Source organism: Phoca vitulina, unplaced genomic scaffold (assembly GCF_004348235.1).
Source record: "Phoca vitulina isolate PV1807 unplaced genomic scaffold, GSC_HSeal_1.0 scaffold9, whole genome shotgun sequence".
Lineage (NCBI taxonomy): Eukaryota > Metazoa > Chordata > Mammalia > Carnivora > Phocidae > Phoca > Phoca vitulina.
This window is the reverse complement of record NW_022589712.1, coordinates 32329989-32354969: the sequence shown is the minus strand read 5'-3', so window position 1 is coordinate 32354969 and position 24981 is coordinate 32329989. Positions and strand designations below refer to the sequence as shown.

At 38.5% G+C, this 24981-nt stretch overlaps 1 protein-coding gene across 3 annotated transcripts in view; it reads left to right on the top strand.

Moving 5' to 3' along the window:
- Positions 1-24302, top strand: part of AKAP7 (A-kinase anchoring protein 7) — a 142511-nt gene extending 118209 nt beyond the window's left edge. For 2 of the 3 annotated variants that reach the window (XM_032407860.1, XM_032407859.1), the window contains one exon: positions 22299-23264. In XM_032407860.1, coding sequence (XP_032263751.1) covers positions 22299-22495 — 197 coding nt within the window. In that variant the 3' untranslated portion in view covers positions 22496-23264. Of the gene's footprint in view, positions 1-22298 lie in introns of all 3 variants that reach the window. The other variant, XM_032407857.1, reaches the window with a different exon arrangement.
- Positions 24303-24981: the final 679 nt, after the last annotated feature.

Below are 24981 nucleotides of genomic sequence, written 5' to 3'. Positions count from 1 at the left end.
TTCCCGTCGCCAGATATGCAGCAGCATCATGGTATAATGGCAAAAGTGTCCTGACTTTGCCATATTTAGTTGCATGGACTTGGGCAAGTCTCTTGGCTTTTCTGACCCTTGGTTTTCTCATAGGTAAAATAGTGATAATAATAGTAAGCTTTTGATTTAAATGTGTGGGGGAAAAAAGGTAGGCACATAATAGGCACTTAATATTAGGTAGGCTTATTATTATTAAAAGGTTCCACAAATATGATAATTACCACTGAGTAAAGTAACGTTAGTTGTTATGAAAGCACGGGTATGTAGAGCCTTGGGACTCCATATGCAGGACACTAGGTCTTCGAAGGAGCTGGTGATGAGGAGCATGACTCCTCAGCCTCTGAGGCTCCTGGGAAGAGACTCTAAGCAGCTGTAGGAGGGACAGGCTCTGGTTTATTCTTCAGAGAAAAACACTGGACAAGACCAGGGTTATCTCTGATCTCCTCCTTCTGACTGTGTTTTCGGTGCCCTGCTTTCCCCAGGGACATTAGGCTTGCCATTAGGGTGGCCTGGCGAGTAAGCCCCATGTGACACCGAGTGTTCTGTGCTCACCCTGGGACACGTGGGCAGGTTTCTTACCCAGACCTGAGACTCCTGTGCTGGGAGCAGTTCTTCCATACTTGGAGATCAAGAGCTTGGGAAGCAAACATCAACTGACACAAGAAATGAGTTCATTTACATTTACATACCATTAGCGCATTACTCAACAAATGTAAATGCTAGTTTAATTTTCTATTGTAAGAATTCACATATTCAAAGAACTTTAAAATATTTTATTTATTTATTTATTTGAGAGAGAGAGAGCAAACACAGAGGGAGAGGGAAAAGCAGACTCCCCACTGAGCAGGGAGCCCGATGAGGGGCTCGATCCCAGGACCCTGGGATCATGACCTGAGCCAAAGGCAGCCGCTTAGCTAACTGAGCCACCCAGGTGCCCCTCAAAGAACTTTAATGAACAGTAGATATCACCAAAGAGAACTTTAAAATAATTTCATTTTCATCTGAGTGCTTTCTGGAAGCGTCTAGTAAATTGATAATCATAGGTCATTGAAAAAAGAAAAGTATATCTTAAATTACTTTCTTCAGTTATTCTTCCTGAAGGTAAAGCAGTAAATGCATGAATTCAACAAGCTTCAGTTTGTTTGTTTTTTTAAATGAGTAATGAGACTATATTAATGAACACAAGTTGGCAGTAAGGCGAAGAGTGTGTGAGGAAGTGGGGGCGCAAGGACTGCAGTGGTCAGGAGGTGAGGGGAAGTGGAGACATTGCCCCTTGGCATCTCTCCCTCTTTAAGGACTCACAGTGTTCCCCTCGGAGCCTCTCAGTGGTCTGTGGGGACAGCAGAGCAGGATGACTGGCCCCTTTTATAGCTGGAGAAACTGGTTCCGGTGCTCAGAACTCAGTGCTCACAAGTAGGCTCAGTTTCTTTATTCATTTTTGTTACGTGCCCTGAAGAATGGCCAAGGATGACCTTAAATTGTATTTTCTCTTGATTTTATTTATTTTATTTTATTTTTAATTTTTTTTAAGTAGACTCCACCCTGGGCATGGAGCCCAATATGGGGCTTGAACTCACAACCCTGAGATCAAGACCTAGGCTGAGATCAGGAATCAGATACTTAACCGACTGAGCCACCCAGGCGACCCTCTGATTTTATTTTCATGACTAATCGTTTTCAAGTTTTCTTTAGCATCTCGTATTCTCTGTTTGACCTACTATTTTTGCTTTTACAATACCTGATAGATATGGTCCACAGATTGGTCAGTATTCAAAAGCAAAATACACTGACCAGATAGTTTTATGGGCCTGGATTTTCATTGCTCAGACTTTAAAATTTAGGTTTTAGAAACCAGCAAAGAAAATGAACAGTGGTAGTTTAACCTATTTTATGTGTTGGCTAGTTGAGTAATTAGATTGAAAATCTTGTAGTATAAAATGCATTCTATAGTCTCATCCAAAAAGGGTTTGGTTTAGGATTAGGCAGCTGAGTTAAAAGGAGCTATGTTTTGAATAATTTTTAAAGTATGATTTATTTCTTTCTATGATATTGAAGTATTTATGATGCTCTTGATCACATTGTAGTTATGGTTGTATTTTAGTCTGTCTCACTGAACTTAATGACTGGTTATTTGCATTGAACCTAAAACAAAATGAAGTAAAATCATTGGTTAGTGGCATATCTGATGTTTTCCTATAAAATTATAGGGACATTCTTAGACCCAAGCTTATATTTTTAAACATCAGCAGAAATGTGAATACCTAATTTTCCTCAACATTATACCTCATGGGTTAAAATAGGGAATTCCTTGAAGACAAGACTAAATAATTTGTGTAGAAATAAATGATGTGCAAACTACTTGGTATGCCCTGCAGAAGTCTCCGTAATCTCTCCCCTGAGTACATTTGCAGCCTCATCATTCTCCTTCCTTCCTACTAACCGGTCATTGTATACTAGCCCAAGTTCTGCAGTTACCTGAGCAAGCTGGTTGGCCTTCCCACTTCCACCACGGTCATGTCATTTCTCCCCTGGCCCCCCTGAGATACACTTTGAAGATCCAGCTCAAGCATCACTTCATACAGGAGACTTTCTTTTGATATTTTCCCCTAGTTAGAATTGACCACTCTCTACTCTATGTACCCACTCTGTGTTGTACATCTTCCCTTCCGAGCATTCACGATCTCTTCTTTATCTCTTCACACGTATTTCTACCTCTGCTACGTTGCAGGTGTCCTGAAGGCAGGGCCCATGTTGGATTAATTTCTATATTCAGAGCAGCAATGTTAATCACACACAGAGGGAGTTCACTGAATGTGTGTGGAAGGAAAGATGAAAGGAAGAAGGAAAGATGGGGGATGGAATGAGGGGATTAGACTCCATTAATCAATATCCATTATTTAGTATAAAAATCTTAATCTGAGAGTGAAACTTTCTGAGTTTCTTGGTTTTGTATTTTTTTTTCCCAATTAGCCAACCATTAAATTATGTGCTGTTTCTCTCATGTACACCCTCACTTCCCCGGGGTGTGGGTGCACCAGAGAGCTGGGGGCTATCTGCCTGGGGGCCGGTGCCCTGGATGAACTCATCTCCTGATTTTGAGTGAGAACTCCAGATTTTCATCACTTCTACTATGTGATCTTAGTTTGTGTAACCTCTTGTGTCTCGTTGTTCTTGCTTGTAATATGGGAAGAATAACACTTATTTTACCTCAAGAGGTTTCTTTGAGAACCGGATGCAATAATGTTTCTGAAAGCACTTTGAAAAGTGTGAAGTGTTGTCTGAGTGACTGGAGGGAAGCATTCCTGTAACTGCTGTTTGTGACCTGGCACCATGGGGGTTTTCTCAGTCTGGGGGACCTTTGACCAGGGTGTGTCCTGATTGCTTGAAAAGAGGAAAAGCGGTATCTACAGTTACGATTTATTTCACCAGATTAGATTGATGGCAGCGTTTATGCTGCTGATCTGCCTTGGTGAACATTGCCTTTAGATCAGGAAAGTGGCCTTTATTTCTGCTTGAATCAGCTCCTAGCCTGGAATATCAGCCTAAGAAGAGAAGTATGTATTACCATGAGCAGGTGTGTTAACCCAGCAAGTGAAAATTAATCCCAGCTGGTTGTGCTTTTAAGTTTTGTGTACAACTCTCTCTCTCTTTTTAAAAAGATTTTATTTATTTATTTATTTATTTATCTAAGGGGGGAGGGGCAGAGGAAGTAGGAGGGAGAGAGAATCTCAAGCACACTGCGCACAGAGCCACAGAGCACCAAGCCCAACATGGGCCTCAGTCCCATGACCCTGAGATCATGACCTGAGCCAAAACCAAGAGTCGGACGCTCAACCAACTGAGCCACCCAGGTGGCTCTGTTTTATATAAAACTCTCTTAAATATTAAAATGATAAAAAATTACATGAACATGGTAAGTTTTATGATTTAAAGCAATGCTTATTTTCTAGCCCCCTTATTTTTCTGCCAGACAAGATCATCATGCTTTTGACATGTTTGAGACTACCATTTATTTCCTCTCTGTCATATGAATAACTTTCCAGGGATAACCATACTTCTATTGATACTCCTTTGTACCAGGGCTTGTGTTTGAAATCTCTGCTACTTTTATGATTGCTCAAATGGCACTTCCCAATCAGTTTTGCACAAAAGGAGGTATAGTGGTCCTTGAGCAAATAGTCAGGGATATTGAGAACTCCTTACATTCCCAATGCAAGCAAATACAAGAATCAAAATTCAGGGAGAAAAAAAAACCCATGGTCTCTAAGTAGTAGAGAGCATTTTGTGATAGGGAACAGCTTAGAAACAATACAAGGCAAAACAAATGAGCAAGACAACCTAGTGAGTACAGTGCCCCTTGGACATAGATTTCAGCAACAGAGTGACAGTGATCACTTGTCAATCAAGGACTGGCTGCACATGAGTTTGCTCTTTCGGAGCAGATTAGACCAAATGATACATGTTTTGTACACTGAAGGGGAGAATTAAAATGATTTGGGGTTCATTCATGCTCAGAAACCACCCCTGTCTATTACACTGGAAATTATTTTTCAAATTTTTATATTGAGCGCCATAGAAGAAGATGATGCAGAAGGAGAGCAACGGAGAATCTGAAGCGTGCAGCTGTGAGAGATTGCAGTGGAGATGTGTTATCTCAGAACAGAGAGAGGAGCTGAGGAAATCGCCCTTGTTACCAGCTACGTGCTAACTGCAAAGAGTGACAGGGCACGAGGCATTTCCATATTGCCAAGTCCACATGGTGACCCCAGTAGACCCCCGACTTTGTCCCTCATCATGAAGTTGTTCTCCTTAGTATTACTTAAAATTGAGGTGTCGTTGACATATAACAGAATTCACTCTGTGTCTGTGTGTGTGTGTGTCTGTGTGTGTGTGTGTGTCTGTGTGTGTGTGTATACAGTTTGGGGAGTTGTAATCAACATGTAGGGTCGTATAACCACCGCCGCAATCAAGACTGGGAAGTGTTCCCTTATCCCCCCAATCCTCTTGTGCCCATTTAAAGTCAACCCCTGCCCTTGTCCCCAGCCCCCAGCAAGTTTCCAGAATGAAATCCTGCCTTATGCAGTCTACTGACTGTGACTTCCTTCACTTAATATAAGGCACTTTAGATTCATCTGTGTTGTTGCTGTATCAGAATTCATTCCTTTGTATTGCTGAGTACTGTTCTGTTGTGTGGATGTGTGGACGTAGCACAGCCTGTTGATTCATTCACCAGTTGAAGGGTATTTTGGTTGTTTGGGGAAATTAGGAATAAAGCTACTACAAACATTTATGTATAGGTTTTTGTGTGACCATATGCTTTCATTTCATTTGTTTTCAATTCTGGCTAGAAATGAGATTGCTGGTTACATGGCAAGAATATGGCCAACTTTCATAAGAACAACTTTTGTAAGAAATTTCCAAACTGTTTTTACAAACTGGCTATTCCATTTTTGCATTTCCACCAACAGGAAGGAGTTCCAGTTGCTTTACATCTTCACCAACACTTGATATTGTTAATCTTTAAAAGTTAAATTTTAGTGGGTGAGTGACAGTATCTCATTGTCATTTTAATTTGCCTTTCCCTGATGGCTAGTGATGTTGAGCATTTCTCACATGTTTATTGGCCATCTGTATATCTTGTGGGGTAACTCTTCAATTCTTTTGGCCATTTTTAATTTTTTTTTTTGTCTTCTTACTAAGTTGTGAGAATTCTTTTTTTATTCTGGATACACATTCTTTAATGGCTATGACTTGCAAATATTTTCTCCCATCCTGTGGTTTGCCTTTTTCCCCTTAACAGTGTCTTAAGAAGAGCAAAAGTTTTACGTTTTGATGAAGTTCAATTTATCCTTTTCTTTTGGTAGATTTTTTTTGGGGGGGGATCCTATTTAAGAATCTTTGCCTAATCCAAGGTCACTAAAAATTTCTGTATTTTCTTCTAGACATTTTATACTTTTAGCTCTTGTATTAGCTCTGTGATCCATTATGAGTTCATTTTTCTATCTGCTGTGAGATAAGGATCACATTCCTCTCTTAAAGCCTGCGTCTTGGGGCACCTGCGTGGCTCAGTTGTTGAGCGTCTGCCTTTGGCTCAGGTCATGATCTCAGGGTCCTGGGATCGAGCCCCGCATCAGGCTCCCTACTCAGTGGGAAGCCTGCTTCTCCGTCTCCCACTCCCCCTGCTTGTGTTCCCTCTCTCGCTGTGTCTCTCTCTGTCAAATAAATAAATAAAATCTTTTTTAAAAATTTAAAAAAAATAAAAATATAGTCCTTGTATCATGTGACCTTGCTGAACATATTTTTGTAGATTCTTTAGGATTTCTAGATAAATGATAATATATACTGAGAATGAAGACAATTTTACTACTTCTTTTTCAATCAAGAGGCTTTTTACTCGTTTTTGTTGTTGTTGTTTTGTCTGATTGCATTGTCTACTACTTATAGTACAACACTGAGTAGTAGTAGTGAGAGCAGATCTTTAGATTGTTCCTGACCTCAGAGGAAAATCATTGCCTTTTACCTACTAGGCATTGCTGTGGGTTTTCATAGAAGCCCTTTTAAGCCTAAGAATGTTTCTTTCTATTTTTAGTTTGCTAAGAGTGTGTATCATGTTTATCATGAATGAGTATTAAATCTTGTCAAATTCTTTTTCTGAATATATTGAGATGATTGTATTTATCTATTATCTGTTAGTATGGTGAATTATACTGATATTCAAATGTTAACTCAATCTTGCATTTCTGAAATAGACCCCTCTTAGTTATGATATAGCATCTTTTTCATGCATTGCTATATTTGATATGGCAGTATTTTCGTAAGGGCTTTTATATCTCTATTTGTGAGAGAGACTGTTCTATAGTTTTCTTTTTTCACATGTCTGTCTGGCTTAGGTATCACAGAATGAATTGGGAATTGTTCTCTTTCTCCTATTTTCTAGAAGATTTTGTGAATTGGTAAAATTTCTTCCTAAAATACTTGGTAGAATTTACCAACAGTAGAACCATCTGTTAAAAGATTTTTTTAAAAGATTTTATTTATTTATTTGAGAGAGAGAGCATGAGCCGGGGGAGGGGCAGTGGGAGAGGGAGAAGCAGGCTCCCCGCTAAGCAGGGACCCCCGGACCGGGGGCTGGATCCCAGGACCCCAAGATTATGTCCTGAGCCGAAGGCAGATAGTTAACTGACTGAGCCACGCAGGAGCCCTGAAAGATTTTTTTTTTTTTACTATAATTTCAATTTTTTTTTTTTAAGATTTTTTTTTAAGATTTTTTTTTTATTTATTTATATGACAGAGAGAGACACAGTGAGAGAGGGAACACAACCAGGGGGAGTGGGAGACGGAGAAGCAGGCTTCCCACTGAGTAGGGAGCCCGATGCGGGGCTCGATCCCAGGACCCTGGGATCATGAACCTAGCCGAAGCCAGACACTTAACGACTGAGCCACCCAGGTGCCCCAATTTCAATTTCTTTAATAGGGCTATTTATGTTATGTGTTTATTCTTGAACAATCAGGTAGTTTGTTTCTTTTAAGGAACTTGCTCGTTGCATCTAGTTTGTTGCATCTATTGGCATAAAGTTGTTAATAATATTTCCTTATTACCCTCTTAATGTTTGTACCATTGATGGTGATGTTCCCTCTCCCATTCCTGATATTGGTAATATATATCTTCTATTTTTTTGTTCTTGATCAGTTTGGGTAGAGAGTTGTCAATCTTACCGATTTTTTTTTTTCCCCAAAGAGCCAGCGTTTGGTTTTATTGCTTTTTCACTATTGTGTATTTGTTTTCTGTTTCATTCTACTATTATCTTTATTATTTCCTTCTCTCTGTTTACTTTGGGGTTAATTTGCTTCTCTTTTCCTTTGTTTTTAATGTGGCAGCTTTAATAAAACTGATTTGAGACCATCCATTCTTGTTTTCTAATCTAAGCATAAAATGGTATAAATTTTCCTCTAAGTACAGCTTTAGCTGTATTCTACAAATTTGATATGTCGTCTTTTAATTTTCATTCAGTTCAGAATATTTTCTAATTTCTTCTGCTTTCTTCCTTAATCCATGGATTATTTAGAATTGTGTTGTTCAATTTCTAAATAATTGGAGGATTTTCAAGATATCTTTCTGTTAGTGATTTCTTATTTGGTTCCACTGTATTTTGAGAACATGCATTGGATGAGCTGATAATTTTAAATTTATTGAGACTTGTTTTATGGCTCAGAATATGATCTCCTTTTGTAAAGGTTTTCTGTATACTAAAAAGAATGTGTGTCCTGTGGTTGTTGGGTGGAGTGTTCTGTAATCGTCAGTTTGGTGGATTTGGTTACTAGTCTTCAAGTCTTCTATATTTTTATTGAATTTCTCTCTCTCTGTTCTATCAATGTAAGAGTGGACTTGAAATCTCAAACTCTAATTGTGGATTATCTATTATCCTTTCAATTCTATCAGTTTTTACTTCAGGTACTTTGAAGCTCTTGCTATTAGTTGCATACACATTTAGGATTTTTATATCCTCTTGATGAATTGATTTCCTTAAGGTTATAAAATGTCCCTCTTTATCTCAGGTAATACTCTTTTTTTTTTCTGAAATCTGCTTTGTTTGATATTGACTCTCTAGCTTCCTTTTGACTAGCTTTAGTATGATATATCATTTTCCATCCTTTTACCTTTAACCTTTCTGTGTTTTTATATTTGAAGTAGCTTTTTGGTAGACATCATAGTTGAATCTTATTTTTTATGCAAATTAACAATCTTTAATATGTTATTGGAGTGTTTAGACCATTCTGTGTTTTACGTGATTAGCAATATGGGCGAATTTAAACCACCCACCTTGCTTGTTCTTGTCCTATCTTCTCTTTGTTCCTTTTCCTCCTCTTTTACTGCCTTATTTTGTTAAGAATTTAGGATTCCATCTATGTTTATTATTGGTTTATTAGCTATGCCTCTTTTTTATTTTTACTTCAGTGGTTGCTCTAAGGTTTTAAAATACACATTCTTAACTTATGATGGTGTGCCTTCAAATAATATAATGCCACTTCACATTTAACAAAAGAACCTTGCAACAGTTATTTCCATTTTCCCACCCAGTCTTGGTGCTATTGTTGCCATATACTTTATATCTATGTATTTTATAAACTCCATTTAAAACAGTTCTCGCTCTCTCTTTTTTTTTTTTTTTAGAGAGAGAGAAAGAGACAGAGTAAAGGTGGAGTAGACATGGAGAGAGAGAAAGAATCTCAAGCAGGCACCATGCCCAGTGTGGGCCCAATCCCACAACCCCTGACCATGACTCTAGCAGAAATCAAGAGTTGGACCCGGGATGCCTGCGTGGCTCAGTCTGTTAAGCGTCTGCCTTTAGCTCAGGTCATGATCCCAGGGTTCTGGGATTGAGCCCTGCATCGGGCTCCTTGCTCAGCAGGGATCCTGCTTCTCCCTCTGCCTGCCACTCCCCCTGCCACTCCCCCTGCTTGTGCTCACGCTCTCTCTCTCTCTCTGACAAATAAATAAATAAAATATTTTTTAAAATTAAGAAAAAAAAGAGTCGGACTGAGCCACCCAAGTGCCCCAAACCAGTTGTCTTTTAAAGAGATTAAGAATGAGAGAAAGTCTTTAATTTTTATCTACATATGTACCATATGTACAGTTTTTAGTTCTTTCTTGTCTCTGAGTAGATCCAAATTTCCATCTGGTATCATTTTTTTTTTTCTGCTTGAAGTTTTCCTTTAATATCTCTTCTAGTGCTGGTTGATTAACTCAGCATTTATATGTCTGAAAAAAATCTTTCTTTTACCCTCATTTTTGAAAGATAATGTGTCTGGATAAAGAGTTCTATGTTGCCTTTTCTTTATCGTTTAGTACTTTAAAGATATTGTACTCTTGTCTTTGGCTTGTATTGTTTCTGATGAGTAAGTCTGCTATCATTCTTGTCTTTGTTCCTCTGTGTATAATGCATCCTTTTTCTTTTGGCTGCTTTTATGGTTTTTTTCTTAATACTGGTTTTAGCAGCTTGATCATGATGTTCCTTGGTGTGATTTTCTTCACATTTCTTAAACTTGATATTTTTGAGTTTCTTGAATTTAGAGTTAAGTTTTTATTGAATTTCAAACATTTTTGGCTGTATTTCTTCCTCTATATATTTTTTTCACACTCCACTTCTCCTTTCCTTAAAACCCTTTCCTAATTAAATTGAGTCTCTGGTCCAATATTCCTGTTTCTTAACTGTCTCTGTAATGTGTCTCTTACTTTCCTACTGCATCTACCAAAAATTCACGTCCTCATTGTTTCTCTTTTTATCTACTGTAAAAACTTGTCTCTATTTTTACCCCTCTCAAATCCTTCTTCCATATTCTACATGGCTATTACAGTGAAATTTCTAAAATATGCCATCCTTAAAATTCTTCAATAATTGCCTATTGCTTATAGAATGAACTTAGACTCCATAGCCTGGTACATAAGGCCCTTCGTCTGTACTTGCTCTCCAGCCTTCTTTCCTCCTCCACCTCCTCCACCCTCCCCATGACACTCTGGACTCTTTATACTGGTACCATGGAATTACCTTCAGTTCCTTAAGTGCGTCATGCATTTTCATTCTTCTAAGCACACATTCATGCCTTTGTTATGTCTGAGAAAACCTTCCTACTCCCTCTACTCCCATGTCTGAAAACTCCTATTCACTGAGCTGAAATATCTCCTTTGTGAAAATTAACCTTGTTATCCCTTTCCAATTCCACTGAACCTTGAACATACTCCATTATTGCACTTAACCTATTGTTTTACAATCATTGTTTATTGGTCATCCTCCTAGACTGACTTCTGTGTGATCAGAGACTAGATTTTATGTATGTATGTACTTATTTATTTATTTGAGAGAGAGCAAGCAAGGGGAGGGACAGAGAAAGAGGGAAAGAGAATCTTGAGCAGGCTCCATACTCAGCGCGGAGCCTTATGAGGGGCTTGATCTCACGACACTGAGATCATGACCTGAGCTGAAATCAAGAGTTGGACACTTAACCAAGTGAGCCACGCAGGCACTTTGATTTTATTTATTTTTAAATACTTAGCAATGGCACATAGTAGGCACTTAATACAATGTTTGAGTAAATTAATGATTGGCTTATAGTAAGTATTGAACTCATTCTTCTTAAATAAATTGAACTCAGATCAAATCATAATACATGTACTAATAAAATAGCTATCATATTTCGAGAGCCTCCTATCTTCTAGGTACAACGTTAGGCACTTTCCATACCTTATCTCAAATGCTTCCAACAGCAATGCAAGGTACATTATCCTCATGAGTGGCCTATTGAAGGGAAATGTAGGTTTAGAGAGATTGTGAACAAGGTTGTGCAGTTAGAAAATGACAGAATTGGATTTCAAACTCATACATATATATTTTTCTCTCCTTACACACATCACTACCCATAGTTCTAGCTAGTTCTAGCTCATCACCAAGGCTTCCAATAAGAAATGATAGCATTATAGTAGAAATTGCATAGAGAACATTGTGGATCATAATAGGGGACTCAGAGAACTGATGTTACAGATAGATGGAAAAGGGAAATCTCTACAGGGCTATTATATGATGTCTGGAAAGATTTCTTTGGTAGGCTGTATGGCCTACAAACATCCAGCAAATGTGTCTTGTCCCTTCTCTGATATGACTGTATGAAGAGCAGTCTTGAGGGCACAAGTCATAGAAAGCATCCTAAGCCATGTGATTTGGAGTCTTTGCAAGGATCCTACAAGGTTCTTACAAGGGTGTGTGGGTCAAGGGGTTGGCTTCAGGCTATGCCTTGGGGAACAATGGAGGGAAGTGAAGACTCTGGAGGGGCCAGCACCAGCTGTGTTAACAAAAGGCCCGAGAGGCTCATACACGTTGTCATCATGACAGCTTTGGCTGAGACTGTGTGGGTCATGCCCTGGCCCACTTAGGCTGTAGGGGAACTGCCTGTTGGGATCTTATCTCCCCTTTGTTTACCCTAAGACCTATTAGTGATATTCAGTTTAACTGCATGCTGTTCACCCCCTCCAATTTAACAGTGGTGAGGATGGGGTGGATGGAGGGACACACAGTATAGTGTGGGATCCCTTGGGGGCGGAAATTATCCATTTTTCATATAAAGCATCATCTGTGTTACTGAACCCAGAATAAAACTTACAAAGGCATTTTTTTTTTCTTTTTGAAATTTATGTTATAGAAAATATTTAAAATACAGTTTTGGTATTTTGTTTCTAAAATTTTCTGGTGTGTGTGTGTGTGTGTTGGAGGTGGGAAGGAATTTTGGTATTTGGCAAGAGGAGGGGAGCTTTATTTACAGGAACTCTATTTCCTGCGGTGTTACAGCTAATACTTCAGGCGGATAAGTACCAAAGGACAGTGTGAGTTTAAATGTGCACTTGCGGACAATTCTTGATCTGTCCCTCATCACAGATAAGTTGCAAGTGGTGTGCTAGGCAGTTGAGTGTGCCACCCCAGTTTTTAGAATAGCCTGCAGATCTATATTAACATTTCTTTTTATCTGGGTAGATGAAAGAAAAGGTAAGCTCAGTCAAAGAAAAATCTGCTGCTAAGGGGGACACAATTATGCTTCAGGAATGTGGAGGACAAAATGGTGCAAGTGATGGGAAGATGCTTCAGAAGCCTTTGTTCAGATACCACATGAAGTTCCTGAGAGTTGGGATGTGAGCTAGTGAGAACTTTTTTTTTTTAATTTAGACTTTATTTTTTTAGAGCAGATTTAGGTTCACAGAAAAATGGAGAGGAAGACACAGAGATTTCCTGTACACCCTCTGTTCCCCACATGCATAGCCTCCCCCCACCATCAGTATCTCCCACCAGAGTGATACTTTGTTACAACTGATGAATCTACACTGACACATCATTACCACCCAGAGCCTAGTTTACTTTATAGTTCACTCTAGGTATTGTACATGCTCTGGGGCTCAGACAAGCATATAATGTCCTGTATCCATCATTATGGTATCATACGGAATATTTTCACTGCCCTAAAAATCCTCTGTGCTCTGCTTATTCATCTCTCCCCTCCCCACCCCACCCCTGGCCACCACTGATCTTTTTACTGTGTCCATAGTTTTGCCTTTTCCAGAGTGTCCTATAGTTGGAATCATATAATACATAGCCTTTCCAGGTTGGCTTCTTTCACTTAGTAATATGCATTTGAGGTTCTTTGGTGTCATTTTATGGCTTGATAACTCATTTCTTTTTAGCACTGAATAGTATTATTCCATTATCTGGATGTACCACAGTTTATCCATTCACCTGCTGGAGGACATCTTGGTTTCAGGTTTTGACAGTTATGAATAAAGATGCTATAAACAAAAATAAATATAAAATTGAACTAAAAGAGTTAACATGAAAAAAAAAGATGCTGTTAACACCCATGTGCGGGTTTTTGTGTGGACCTAAGTTTTCAGCTACTTTGGGCAAATACTAATGCATGTGCTTGCTTGACTGTATGATAAGAATATGTTTAGTTTTTGTAAGAAACCATCCACTGTCTTCCAAAGTGGCTGAAACATTTTGCATTCCCACCAGCAATGAATGAGAACTTCTGTAGCCCCATATGCTTGTCAGCATTTGGTGTTGTTGGTGTTCTGGATTTTGGCCATTCTAATAGGTGTGTACTGATGTCTCGTTGTTGTTTTAATTTGCATCTCCCTGATGGCTTATGATGTGGAACATCTTTTCATATGCTTACTTGCCATCTATATGTCTTTTTTGGTGATTTTCTATTAAGACCTTTGGCCTATTTTTTAAGTGAGTTGTTTGTTTTCTTATTGTTGAGTTTTGAAGAGTTCTTCGCATATTTTGGATAATAGTTCTTTTTAAAAATATTTTCTCCCATTCTGTGGCTCGTATTCCCATTAGCTTGACATTTTCATTTTCCACAGAGTGGAAGGTTTTAATTTTAATGAAGTCTAGCTTATCAGTTATTTCTTTAATGGGTTGTATCTTTGGTTTTATATCAAAAAAGTCATTGTTGTACCCAAGGTCATCTAGATTTTCTCTTATGTTATCTGCTAGGAGTTTTATAGTTTTGCATTTTATAATTAGGTCTGTGATGCATTTGAGTTAATTTTTGTGAAGGCTTTGAGGTCTGTGTCTAGATTCATTATTTTGCACATATGTGGATGTCCAGTTGTTCCAGCATCATTTGTTAAAGAGACTGTCCCCCTGTATTGCTTTTGCTCCTTTTTCAAAGATCAGTTTTTGTGTGGGTCTATTTCTGTGCTCTCTCTGTTCTGTTCCAGTGATATATTTATCTATTCTTTTGTCAATACCAGACTGTCTTATTATAGTTTTATAGCTAGTCTTGAAGTTGGGTAGTGTCAGTCCTCCAACTTTGTTCTCTTCCTTCAATATTGCATTAGCTACTATGTTATTTTTTCCTCTCCATAGAAACTTTAGAATCAGTTCATTGTTATCCATAAAATAATTTGCTGGGATTTTGATTGGGACAGTTGAGTACTTTTAGTGTGGTTGTACTTTCTCCCTTGGTCTTACATGGCATTGTAAGCAAGATTTCTTTTATTTTCTTTTACAAATCTTAGCATGATTTATTCTTTTTTAAAGAGAGATTTTATTTATTTATTTGAGGGAGAAAGGAGAGAATGTGAACTGGTGGAGGGGCAAAGGGGTAGAGAGAGGGAAGGAATCTCAAGCAGACTCCACGCTGAGCACAGAGCCAGATGTGGGGCTCAATCCCACAACCCTGAGATCATGACTGAGCCTTAACCAAGAGTCAGACACTTAACGGACTGAGCCACCCAGTCACTCCTCTCGTGATTTAGTCTTGTCAAGACAAATAGATATTTGTGGTGGGTGGGGGATGGTGATGGTTCCCGAAGCCCACCGTGTGACATCAACTAAGCAATTAACTCACACAGAAGGACAGCTGAACCATATTAATGTTGATCTTAAATTATTCTAGTAGGTAGAACATATTTTTATTACCACAAAGGAATTCACTTTTTTTTTGACCACAAAAATAAATTTTCTCTCTACATTGGGTCAGTATCAGAGATTTCAGGTATTATAAACAAAAACAGAATCATGGGTGTGTACAGTGGATTAATGGTGTTATAATTCTTAGAGTGTGGAATTGCTTACTTGAAATTTGTTGAAAATTTAGGTCTTTTTCAGGGACAGTACTTTATTTGGTGGGCTTAACAGAATTTCTCATTGCCTTTCTTTTATATTTTTAGTATTCCCCTAAGAAATTGATTGAAGATATTCTGGGGGAGACTTCTAAAATAACAGTGTCAAAGACAAAGTTTAATCTGTCACTTTAAGTAGGTATGATATTAAATAACCCAACTAGACCAAGAAAGAAAATTTTATCAAGAATTTGCTTCATAGGTTGGAAATATTTTTTGCATGTAAAATGCAAAAAATATTGGAATATCAGAAGAGAGTTTGTGTACCTTGCAATGGAATGTTGAAATGCTATTTAAAATTTTTTTAATTTAATTTAATTTTATTATGTTATGTTAGTCACCATACAATACATCATTAGTTTTTGACGTAAGTGATTCATGATCCATTGTTTTTGTATAACACCCAGTGCTCCATGCAGTACGTGCCCTTCTTAATACCCATCACCGGGCTAACCCATCCCCCCACCCCCATCCTCTCTAGAACCCTCAGTTTGTTTCTCGGAGTCCATAGTCTCTCATGGTTCGTCTCCCCCTCCGATTTCCCCCCCTTCATTTTTCCCTTCCTTCTCCTAATGTACTCCATGCTATTCATTATGTTCCACAAATAAATGAAACCATATGATAATTGACTTTCTCTGCTTGATTTATTTCACTTAGCATAATCTCCTCCAGTCCCATCCATGTTGATGTAAAAGGGTATTCTTCCTTTCTGATGGCTGAGTAATATTCCATTGTATATATGGACCACATCTTCTTTATCCATTCATCTGTTGAAGGGCATCTCAGCTCTTTCCACAACTTGGCTATTGCGGATATTGCTGATATGAACATTGAGGTGCATATGGCCCTTCTTTTCACTACATCTGTGTCTTTGGGGTAAATACCCAGTAGTGCAATTGCTGGGTCATAGGGTAGCTCTATATTTAATTTTTTGAGGCACCTCCACACTGTTTTCCAAAGTGGCTGTACCAACTTGCATTCCCACCAACAGTGTAAGAGGGTTCCCCTTTCTCCATACCCTATCCAACTTTTGTTTTTTCTTGCCTTGTCAATTTTTGCCATTCTAAGTGGTGTAAGGTGGTATCTCAGTGTGGTTTCGATTTGAATTTCCCTGATGGCTAATGATGATGAACATTTTTTCATGTGTCTGTTAGCCATTTGTATGTTTTCTTTTGAGAAGTGTCTGTTCATGTCTTCTACCCATTTTTTGACTTATTTGTTTTTTGGGTGTTGAGTTTGAGAAGTTCTTTATAGATCTTGGAAACCAGCACTTTGTCTGTAGTGTATCTTCTCCCATTCTGTGGGTTGCCTCTTTGTGTTGTTGACTGTTTCCTTTGCTGTGCAGAAGTTTTTTATCTTGATGAAGTACCAAAAGTTCATTTTTGCTTTTGCTTCACTAGCCTTTGGAGATGTATCTTGAAAGAAATTGCTGTGGCCGATGTCGAAGAATGAAACTTGACATTCTCTAACACCACACACAAAGATAAACTCAAAATGGATGAAAAACCTCAATGTGAGACAGGAATCCATCAGAATCCTAGAGGAGAACATAGGCAGTAACCTCTTTGAAATGCTATTTTAAACTATGCTTCAGGTAAAAGGAAGGTAGCCATTTATCTTAGAGGTCACTGTGGAGACCTACATTTATTCAAGTAGTAGGCAGAAGAAAAATACAGTATAATTTTAATCTTAAGCTGCCTCTTGTTAGTTAAGTTGAACTAAGTCTGTTGAAAGTGGGACTACAAATATGGTCTTACTGGAATAGAGATACATGTTTTTAGAATTGCTGCCCACTTTCAAGGCTCTCTGATGAACCTTCCAGTAGGGTATTCCTTGAGGTGACATAGAATAGTCTTGAGTATGCTTTGTGGAAATCATAAGGTGGAATTCAGGACAAATCTGGAAGATTCATTTATAAATTTCTTTGCTTTTTTGGTTGATTGGTTAGTTATTGTAGATGGTTAATATTTGTCCCATAGGCTGGATATTTTGTCATATTGACCAGGTTTATCAAGCCAAGTGGTTGGAGATTTTCACATGACTATTTAGATTACTCTGGAATTCTCTGCTCTTGCTTTAAATTTTTTTTTTCTTCTTCTTGCTTTAAATTAATATTAAATGTAAATTTCTGGCCAAGGTGTCCTATCCTTATAGCAAGATAGCAACATTTAAAGTCCTTTAAGGACTTTAATCAACAGTTCATTGGACTGAAAAATATTTGTTGAGCTCTCATGAGTGAGGGATGACTGAGAAGCCTAGGACATGGTTTCTCTACCCAAGACCAGATCTTTAGCAGAGTGGACACTCAATCAGTAGTTGTTGAATAAATATATTAATAAATAATGCTCATAATTTGTGAAGAAACTAAGAAAGGAAAACCAGCAGGACTTTGTTTTGTCCTCTGCTGAGTCCCCGTAGGCTAGAATAGCCAGGTATATTGTAGGTCCTCAGTGCATATGTGAATGAATGACCAAATGACCATGTACCATTCCTGCAGCCAGACTTCTTGGAGCCACTTCCAGCTGGGTTAGTCAGGGAAGGCTTCATGGAGGAAAGGGATTTTGATTAGAGAAAGGGAGGGCCATCTAGAAATAGAGGATGATGTGGAGGCTCCTCAGGAGAGGTTGGAAGCTGGCAGTGGAAGCACAGCAATGGTGGCTGACCACCAAAGGTAAATTTTAGAAAGCTTAGGAAGACTGGTTTAAATTTTCCTGTAGAGACAATGGAGACTAAAAAGGACAGTTTAGAAATATTAATCTAGAGGAGAAGAGAAATTTTAAAAAGCACATTGTTGGGACTTGGTGATTAAATGAGTTGATGAGGGAAATGAAGCAGTTAGAGATGGTGACAGTCTTGTTTTGAGCTTGGTTGACTTGGATAATAGTAAAAGCATAATCAGAAATAGGAAAGTCAGAAGGGAAAAATTAACATTTTGTGGGAAGGTTTTTGTGTTTTAAACCTCTTAGTGTTTGAAGTAATGGGAATACTTCATAGTAGACTGAGAAAAATCTCAGAAACACAGATTATTTGACCTGAGGCATCTTAGAGAGTGAGTTATGATTAGACTCGAATACAACCCTCTGTCATACTGATGATGTGTCAGTGATGTGATGACTCATGTTATCTTAAAACTGACGAGTGTAGGGAACAATCCGGAGGAATGCGTTCTCTGGCCTAGGTGCATGGCACAAGTAGGGTGACGGATGCAGTTATTTCCAGTGTTTTGGAGGGCACTTAGAGTATACCTTCATTTGCAGTTTGATTTTCCCCTTTTTAATGTTTTTTATGGTTTTTTGTTTTGTTTTGTTTTGTTAGACAGCGAGAGTGCGTGAGCATGAACTGGTGGGGGTGGGGCTAAGGGAGAGAGAGAGAATCTTAAGCAGACTCCCTGCTAAGCATGGAGCCCAATGCAGGGCTCCATCTCACCACCCTGAGATCATGACCTGAGCTGAAATCAAGAGTCGGGCGCTTAACCGACTGAGCCACCCAGGCGCCCCACCCTTTTAAGTTTGAAGAGCCATTATACAAATAGTTCCAGATAGGTAACACATTTGGAGCTATCAGCTATACAGTATAAACACTATCTTGTAAGATTAAGATAAAATCCTTTAAGTATTACACAATATGTTCATTCCTTCTTACTAATAAAAATAGTCTTAAATTGCCCGCAAATATGGTATCAGTAATGAATTTCTTAATCTTTCTTTTGATAATATCCTGACATATTTATGTTCAGTAACTTCTATGTAGATATTATGGAGTTGAAGCTTACTCAATACTAAGCATATTTTGCACCACAAATGTTCTTTCTAGAACTTTTGATCATGAGTCTTGAGTGCCATATTGCCACTTCTGAGGGGAAAGCAGTTGCTAAGGGCTCCCACTGGTAGCAAGTCTAGATGAGTCTTTAAGCTATCTCTCATCTGCTTGGATGTTTCTAGGAATGATGGTTATAAACAGAGTTGGTCCTGGACATGTGTTAAATAGAAGTGGTGGGGCTCAGAAGGAGGGTTGGAGACCAATTCTCACCCTTAGCATATGTGCTTTTGTACTTAATCCCTGTCATATGTAAGGATAGAAGGTAATTATCCATCCTCCAGCTCACACCCTTAGTAACTACCTGTCCCAGATCTGAGGGTGCGAGTGCAACACTGGGCTTTTGCCTTCTGGAGGCCATGGGTGATATTCCAAAACTGAGCTGACCTTTATGTGTGAGCAGTCTAGTTACTTCTTTTTCTTCCCCAGCTTTACTGAGATATAATTGACATATGACACTGTGTAAGTTTAAGGTACAGAATGTGATGATTTGATATACCTATAGATTGCAAAATGTTTGCCACAAAGACATTAGTGAACACATGCTTTACTTCACATAATTATATTTTAAGATTGTTGGTATAGTGAGAACATTAAAGCTCTACTCTCTTGCAGCATTCACGTGTATGATATAGTGTTGTTAACTATAATTGCCATGCTGTCCATTAGATCCCCAGAACTTACTCATCTTATAACTGAAAATTTGTGCCCGTTGGCCAACATTCCTCATTTTTCTACTCTTGCTCAGTCCCTGGCAACCACCATTCTACTTTCTGTTTCTTTGAGTTCAGTGTTTCTAGATTGCACATATAAATGAGATCACACAGTATTTGTCTTTCTCTGACTTCTTTCCCTTAGCATAAGGCCCTCAAGTTCCATCCATGTTGTCACAAATGGCAGGATTTCCTTCTTTTAATGGCTGCATATTTCATTTTATATAAATACCACATTTCATTTTCTTTATCCATTCATCAATGTACACTTAGGTTGTTTTCTTGTCTTAGCTATTGTGAGATATATTGTGATGAACATGGGAGCACAGATATCTTGTTGGGATTATGATTTCATCTTCTTCAGATATATACCTAAAAGTGGGATCACTGGATCATATGGTAATTCTACTTTTAATTTTTTGAGAACCCTCCATACTGTTCTCCATCATAGCTGCACCAATTTACATTTTCATCAATAGTGCACAAGGGTTCCCTTTCTTCCACATCCTTGCCAGTATTTGTTACCTCTTATTTTTTTGATAATAACTATTTAATAGGTGTGAAGTGATATCTCACTGTGGTTTTGATTTGCATTTCCCTGATGATTAGTGATACTGAGTACTTTTCATGTACTTGTTAACCATTTGTATGTCTTACTTGGAAAAATGTCTATTCACGTCCTCTGCCCATTTTTAAATTGGATTGTTTGTGTTTTTGCTATTGAGTTGTATGAGTTCCTTATGTATTTTGAATACTAACCCCTTCTCAGATATATGATTTGCAAATATTTCCTCCCATTCTGTAGATTGCCTTTCATTTTGTTGATTGTTTCTTTTGTTGTGCAGAAGATTTTTAGTTTGATATAGTCCCACTTGCTGATTTTTACTTTCATTGCTTGCTCTTTGATGTCATCCAAAAAAATCATTGCTAAGACCAATGTCAAGCAGCTTTTTTTCCTTTGTTTTCTTCTAGAAGTTTTCTGGTTTTAGGTCTTATGTTTAAGTCCTTAATCCATTTTGACTTAATATTTGTGAGTGTGCATAAGATAGGAGTCCAGTTTCATTATTTTGCATGTGGATGCCCAGTCTTCCAAGCACCATTTATCGAAGAGGCTATCCTTTCGCCATTGTGTTTTCTTGGCTCCATTGTCAAATATTAGTTGACCATATATGCATGAGTTTATTTCTGGGCTCTAGATTCTGCTCCATTGGTCTATGTGTCTGTTTTTATGCTAATACCATACTGTGTTGATTATTGTTGGATGTTCTGTATATATCTGTTAGGTCCATTTGGTTTAAAGTATAGTTCAAGCCCACATGGTTTTCTGTCTGGATGATCTATTCATTGTTGAAAGTAGAATATTAAAGTCTCGTACTATTATTATAATATGCTGTCTGTCACTCACTTGAGATCTATTAGTATTTGTTTATCATATTTAGGTGCTCGAATGTCTTTCCCTTCAGTCATCTGCCTTTCTGGGTCAACAGCTCAGTGGAAGGAGATGAGGGACTAAATGGGCATGAGAGATGAGCTCCTTGTGTTTTTTCCCAGTTAATGGAGACAAGGAAGAGAGTGAGTGGGAAATGTCTAGCATAGGAGGAATAGGTGAGAATCAGCCCTTTTGTAGTAAAATGAAAGGTAGAATAATTAAACCTTGATCATCACTAGCAGGGAAATAAAATGGCCATAAAGTATTTTTTTAAAAGATTTTATTTATTTATTTAAGAGGGAGAGAAAGAGAGAAAACGAGCGAGTGAGCAAGAGCACAAGAGCAGGGGGAGGGTGAAGCAGACTCGCCCGCTGAGCAGGGAGCCTGATGCAAGGCTCAATCCCGGGACGCTGGGATCATGACCTGAGCGGAAGGCAGATGCTTAACGGACTAAGCCACCCAGGTGCCCCGTGGCCGTAAAGTATTAACATCTAGTAATTTACTCTCATCATCCTAACTCTTGAAGAGTTTCTTATTTCTTAAATTGCAGTGATCGCACTGAGAGTAAAAAGAGTATTAGTTTTACAAGCTTATTTTAAACCAGTTCCTAGCAGTAGTAACTGCCTTTGTCTTTCTGGGCGTGCTGAGAGTTGATTAACAACCAACCTATGGGCCAAACATTTAAAACACTAGTGATCCTAAGTAGTTAGTTGATTGGGAAATCTTGATCGCCTGACATTTGGCGGTGGCGAAGGAAAAGCAGACGCAGATCTAGTTGGTGAATTCACGTGCCTGAGGCTCCAGGTGATGGGCACATGGACTTTAATAGTAGCAAATAGCCATGGATGAGAGAACAATAATTCTAGAAATGGGAAGCTTCCAGCATGGCGAGGTGGCATATTTTTAGATTGGGGTTAATGAACTACTTTTCAATCTGAAATCTTCAGGAATAGGCAGTTTCCTGTTTCTGCAAATACCAAATGAAAGGCCAAGCCATTATTCTTGGATTTATAGATCCAATTTACCAGATTGAAAGGACACTTGCTCTCTTTAACTAAGCGAACTAGCCGGCCCCTGCATGCCGAGTTTCTGTGGCAGTATGACCTCAGTGACCTCTCTTCTCTATTGTGGAATGTAGGTGATAAGAATGGAGGTGAGCCCGATGATGCTGAACTGGTAAGGCTCAGTAAGAGGCTGGTGGAGAACGCGGTGCTCAAGGCTGTCCAGCAGTATCTGGAAGAAACACAGAACAAAAGCAAGCCAGGGGATGGGAGCTCTGTGAAAACTCAAGAGGCTGATAGGAATGGCACTGACAGTGACAACAACAGGAAGTGAGAGCCCAGTGCAGGCAGGCCCCCGCTGCTCCGTGAGAAGCATCCCGCTCCCCTCTGCTGGGTCAACGGACTAATTTGCATTGTGCTGTTTCAGTGTCTCTTGTCCAATCTGTGGAGATTGCCCACCACTTTCATGATCAATGTGTTCGCATTTCTGAAACAGAAGAGAAATGGAGTGCTGGGACTAGCAGAGGAAATTAACTTACAGAAGAATGGCCCAAGTTTCACTTGCCCTCCGCCATGGCCGAGGGAGAGGGAACTTTGGGTTATGCCTCGTGGACTCAAATTAAAGGCCATGGAAAGGGCCTGGCCATCAATGGAATACTGCCATTTATATTGCTTAGCAGGGCATTTGACCACTTTATCTGAGGCCAAAACACACACACAGCTAACAAGTGCTAAGTTTAAAATAATCACTGTTGAAATCGTTTTCCATACTGTTGGTCCATAATGTCTCACGTCCGTCCTACATCTGCTGTTGCTATGCGTTGATTTTTATTTACAGTAAATTGGTTTCGTGCAAATGATATATTTTTGGCAAAATGCAACCTTTTCTATAAAACGTGGGCAACATCTTACAGGTTTCTTTTAACCTTCTTTTGATAAGTCATTGTGCCATATTTCATGTTTTTCACTGACATTTGTATGTAAAATGTATTATATAATTTTTTTTTCCATAGGCAAGAAACCTATTGGACTCCGGGACTTAATTAATGAAGCTTTGCATCGAGAAAGGATGAGTCTGAAGTCCAAAGTGAAACAGATAAAGGAACTTTTGTTAAAGCCTGAGACTCAGGCCAGGATTAGGAGGGAGCTTTTTGAAGGAAGATCTGTTAACAACAGTAATCAAGGAAACCAGGTTGATTTCAGTGCAACTTTGACATAAGCTCTACATTACTATCATGGTACCCTAGTCAATGCAACCTTGTCAGATTATTTCATAGCTCTTTGGTAAATACCAAAGAACTGTTCTGATAGTGTCTACACAACAGGAAGCCAGCATTTGGTAAGGAATTAACAATTTCTTGCCAAAGAAAACTGATTCTGCTCTGTTATGTTTAAAGCTAAACTTGTGTTTCAGCATGTTTGTTTCTGTAATATCAAGAGTTATTTTATAGAAAGGACTTAATTAGCTGTCGTGAGATGTTTCTTGGGTTCTCACAGATAACACATACAGACTGTGAAAAATCATTAAACTACAAAAAATACAGTATTTTAAGGGTCACTTGCCTTCTGTTGATGAGATTTTTGTTATTAAATCAGAAGTAGTATTGTCCACACAAGTCTATACCTAGTGTTACTTTTAATGGGAATTTGAATGTTTATTGAACACTAGTACTTGAATGAACATTTCTAAGTGTAATTATTACAATTACTGGTTAAGAATGTTTTATAATATCCATATGTATTATTTTTCAATGATCAAAATGTAGTATGCTTTTTCATTTCTTAATGAATAAATGTTTGGGATTTTTACTTTCTACTTTTCTGAAGATAAGCCCTAGGTCTTACTGTATCCCTTATAATCTGAATTTGTTTGCACTGGTTCATTTTTAAAGACAATTCTTGAAAAATTTCCCCTCATATGATAATCATTGGTAACAGCTTTTTCTATAGTCATTGCAAAATTGCTGCTACTAAGAGATCATGATGGAGGGGAAATTGGAGATCAAATATGTAATCATTTCAAATGTAAAATCCAGTTTACTCATGGATTTTGGCTATTTTTTCACTGGGTAAATTCGACATTTATTTATAAATGAGTTTATGCATTTTCATGCCTCTTAATAAATGTATTGTTTTCCCTTGTTGCCTCTCCTCACTTTCTTTCTCATTCTTGGAAGTTGTTGGCTCTGTGCTGGCAGAAGGAAGTCATAAACAGGAGCTCGGATAGTTGTAGTGTTTCTTCACCTTTATTTATGTCCTTCTCCATGCTCAGAGAGCAGTTGCCAGAATACCTTTCAACTTCAGATTTTTAAATCACCTCAAATCAGTCAGCTTCACAGAGAATTAACAACAGAACATTAAATGCAAAGAAAATCTAAATAGCATCCCACAAACTGCTAATTATGTGTCAGTGAAGTGACAGCAGGAGCAAAGATGAAAGGAGCGGATCCTTCCAAATGTAAGACAGGGAGCTGCTTACCATGAAATCCCTTGAGAGGTAGAGGGCTTTCCTGCTCGAAGACAGCTTCCTTAAAAAAACCTGTAAGATAGGAAGCAAAGATATTTTGGGGCCCACCTTGTTTTTCAAATGAAGAAACAGACTCGAGGAGACTGAGTGCCTAACGCAAGGCCACTGCTGCTGGGAGATGGCTGTGAGCGACAACCCGATGCCCCTTCTCAACGTTCCAGGGCTGTTTTCACTGTCCCCTAATCCAGGGTAACAGGATTTCAGGAGAAATAGCTCTTCCCAGCCTCTATCCATAAATATCTTTATCCTCAAGGAGCTGGTTCAGTCCTTCCAAACAACTTGAAAGGCTGAAA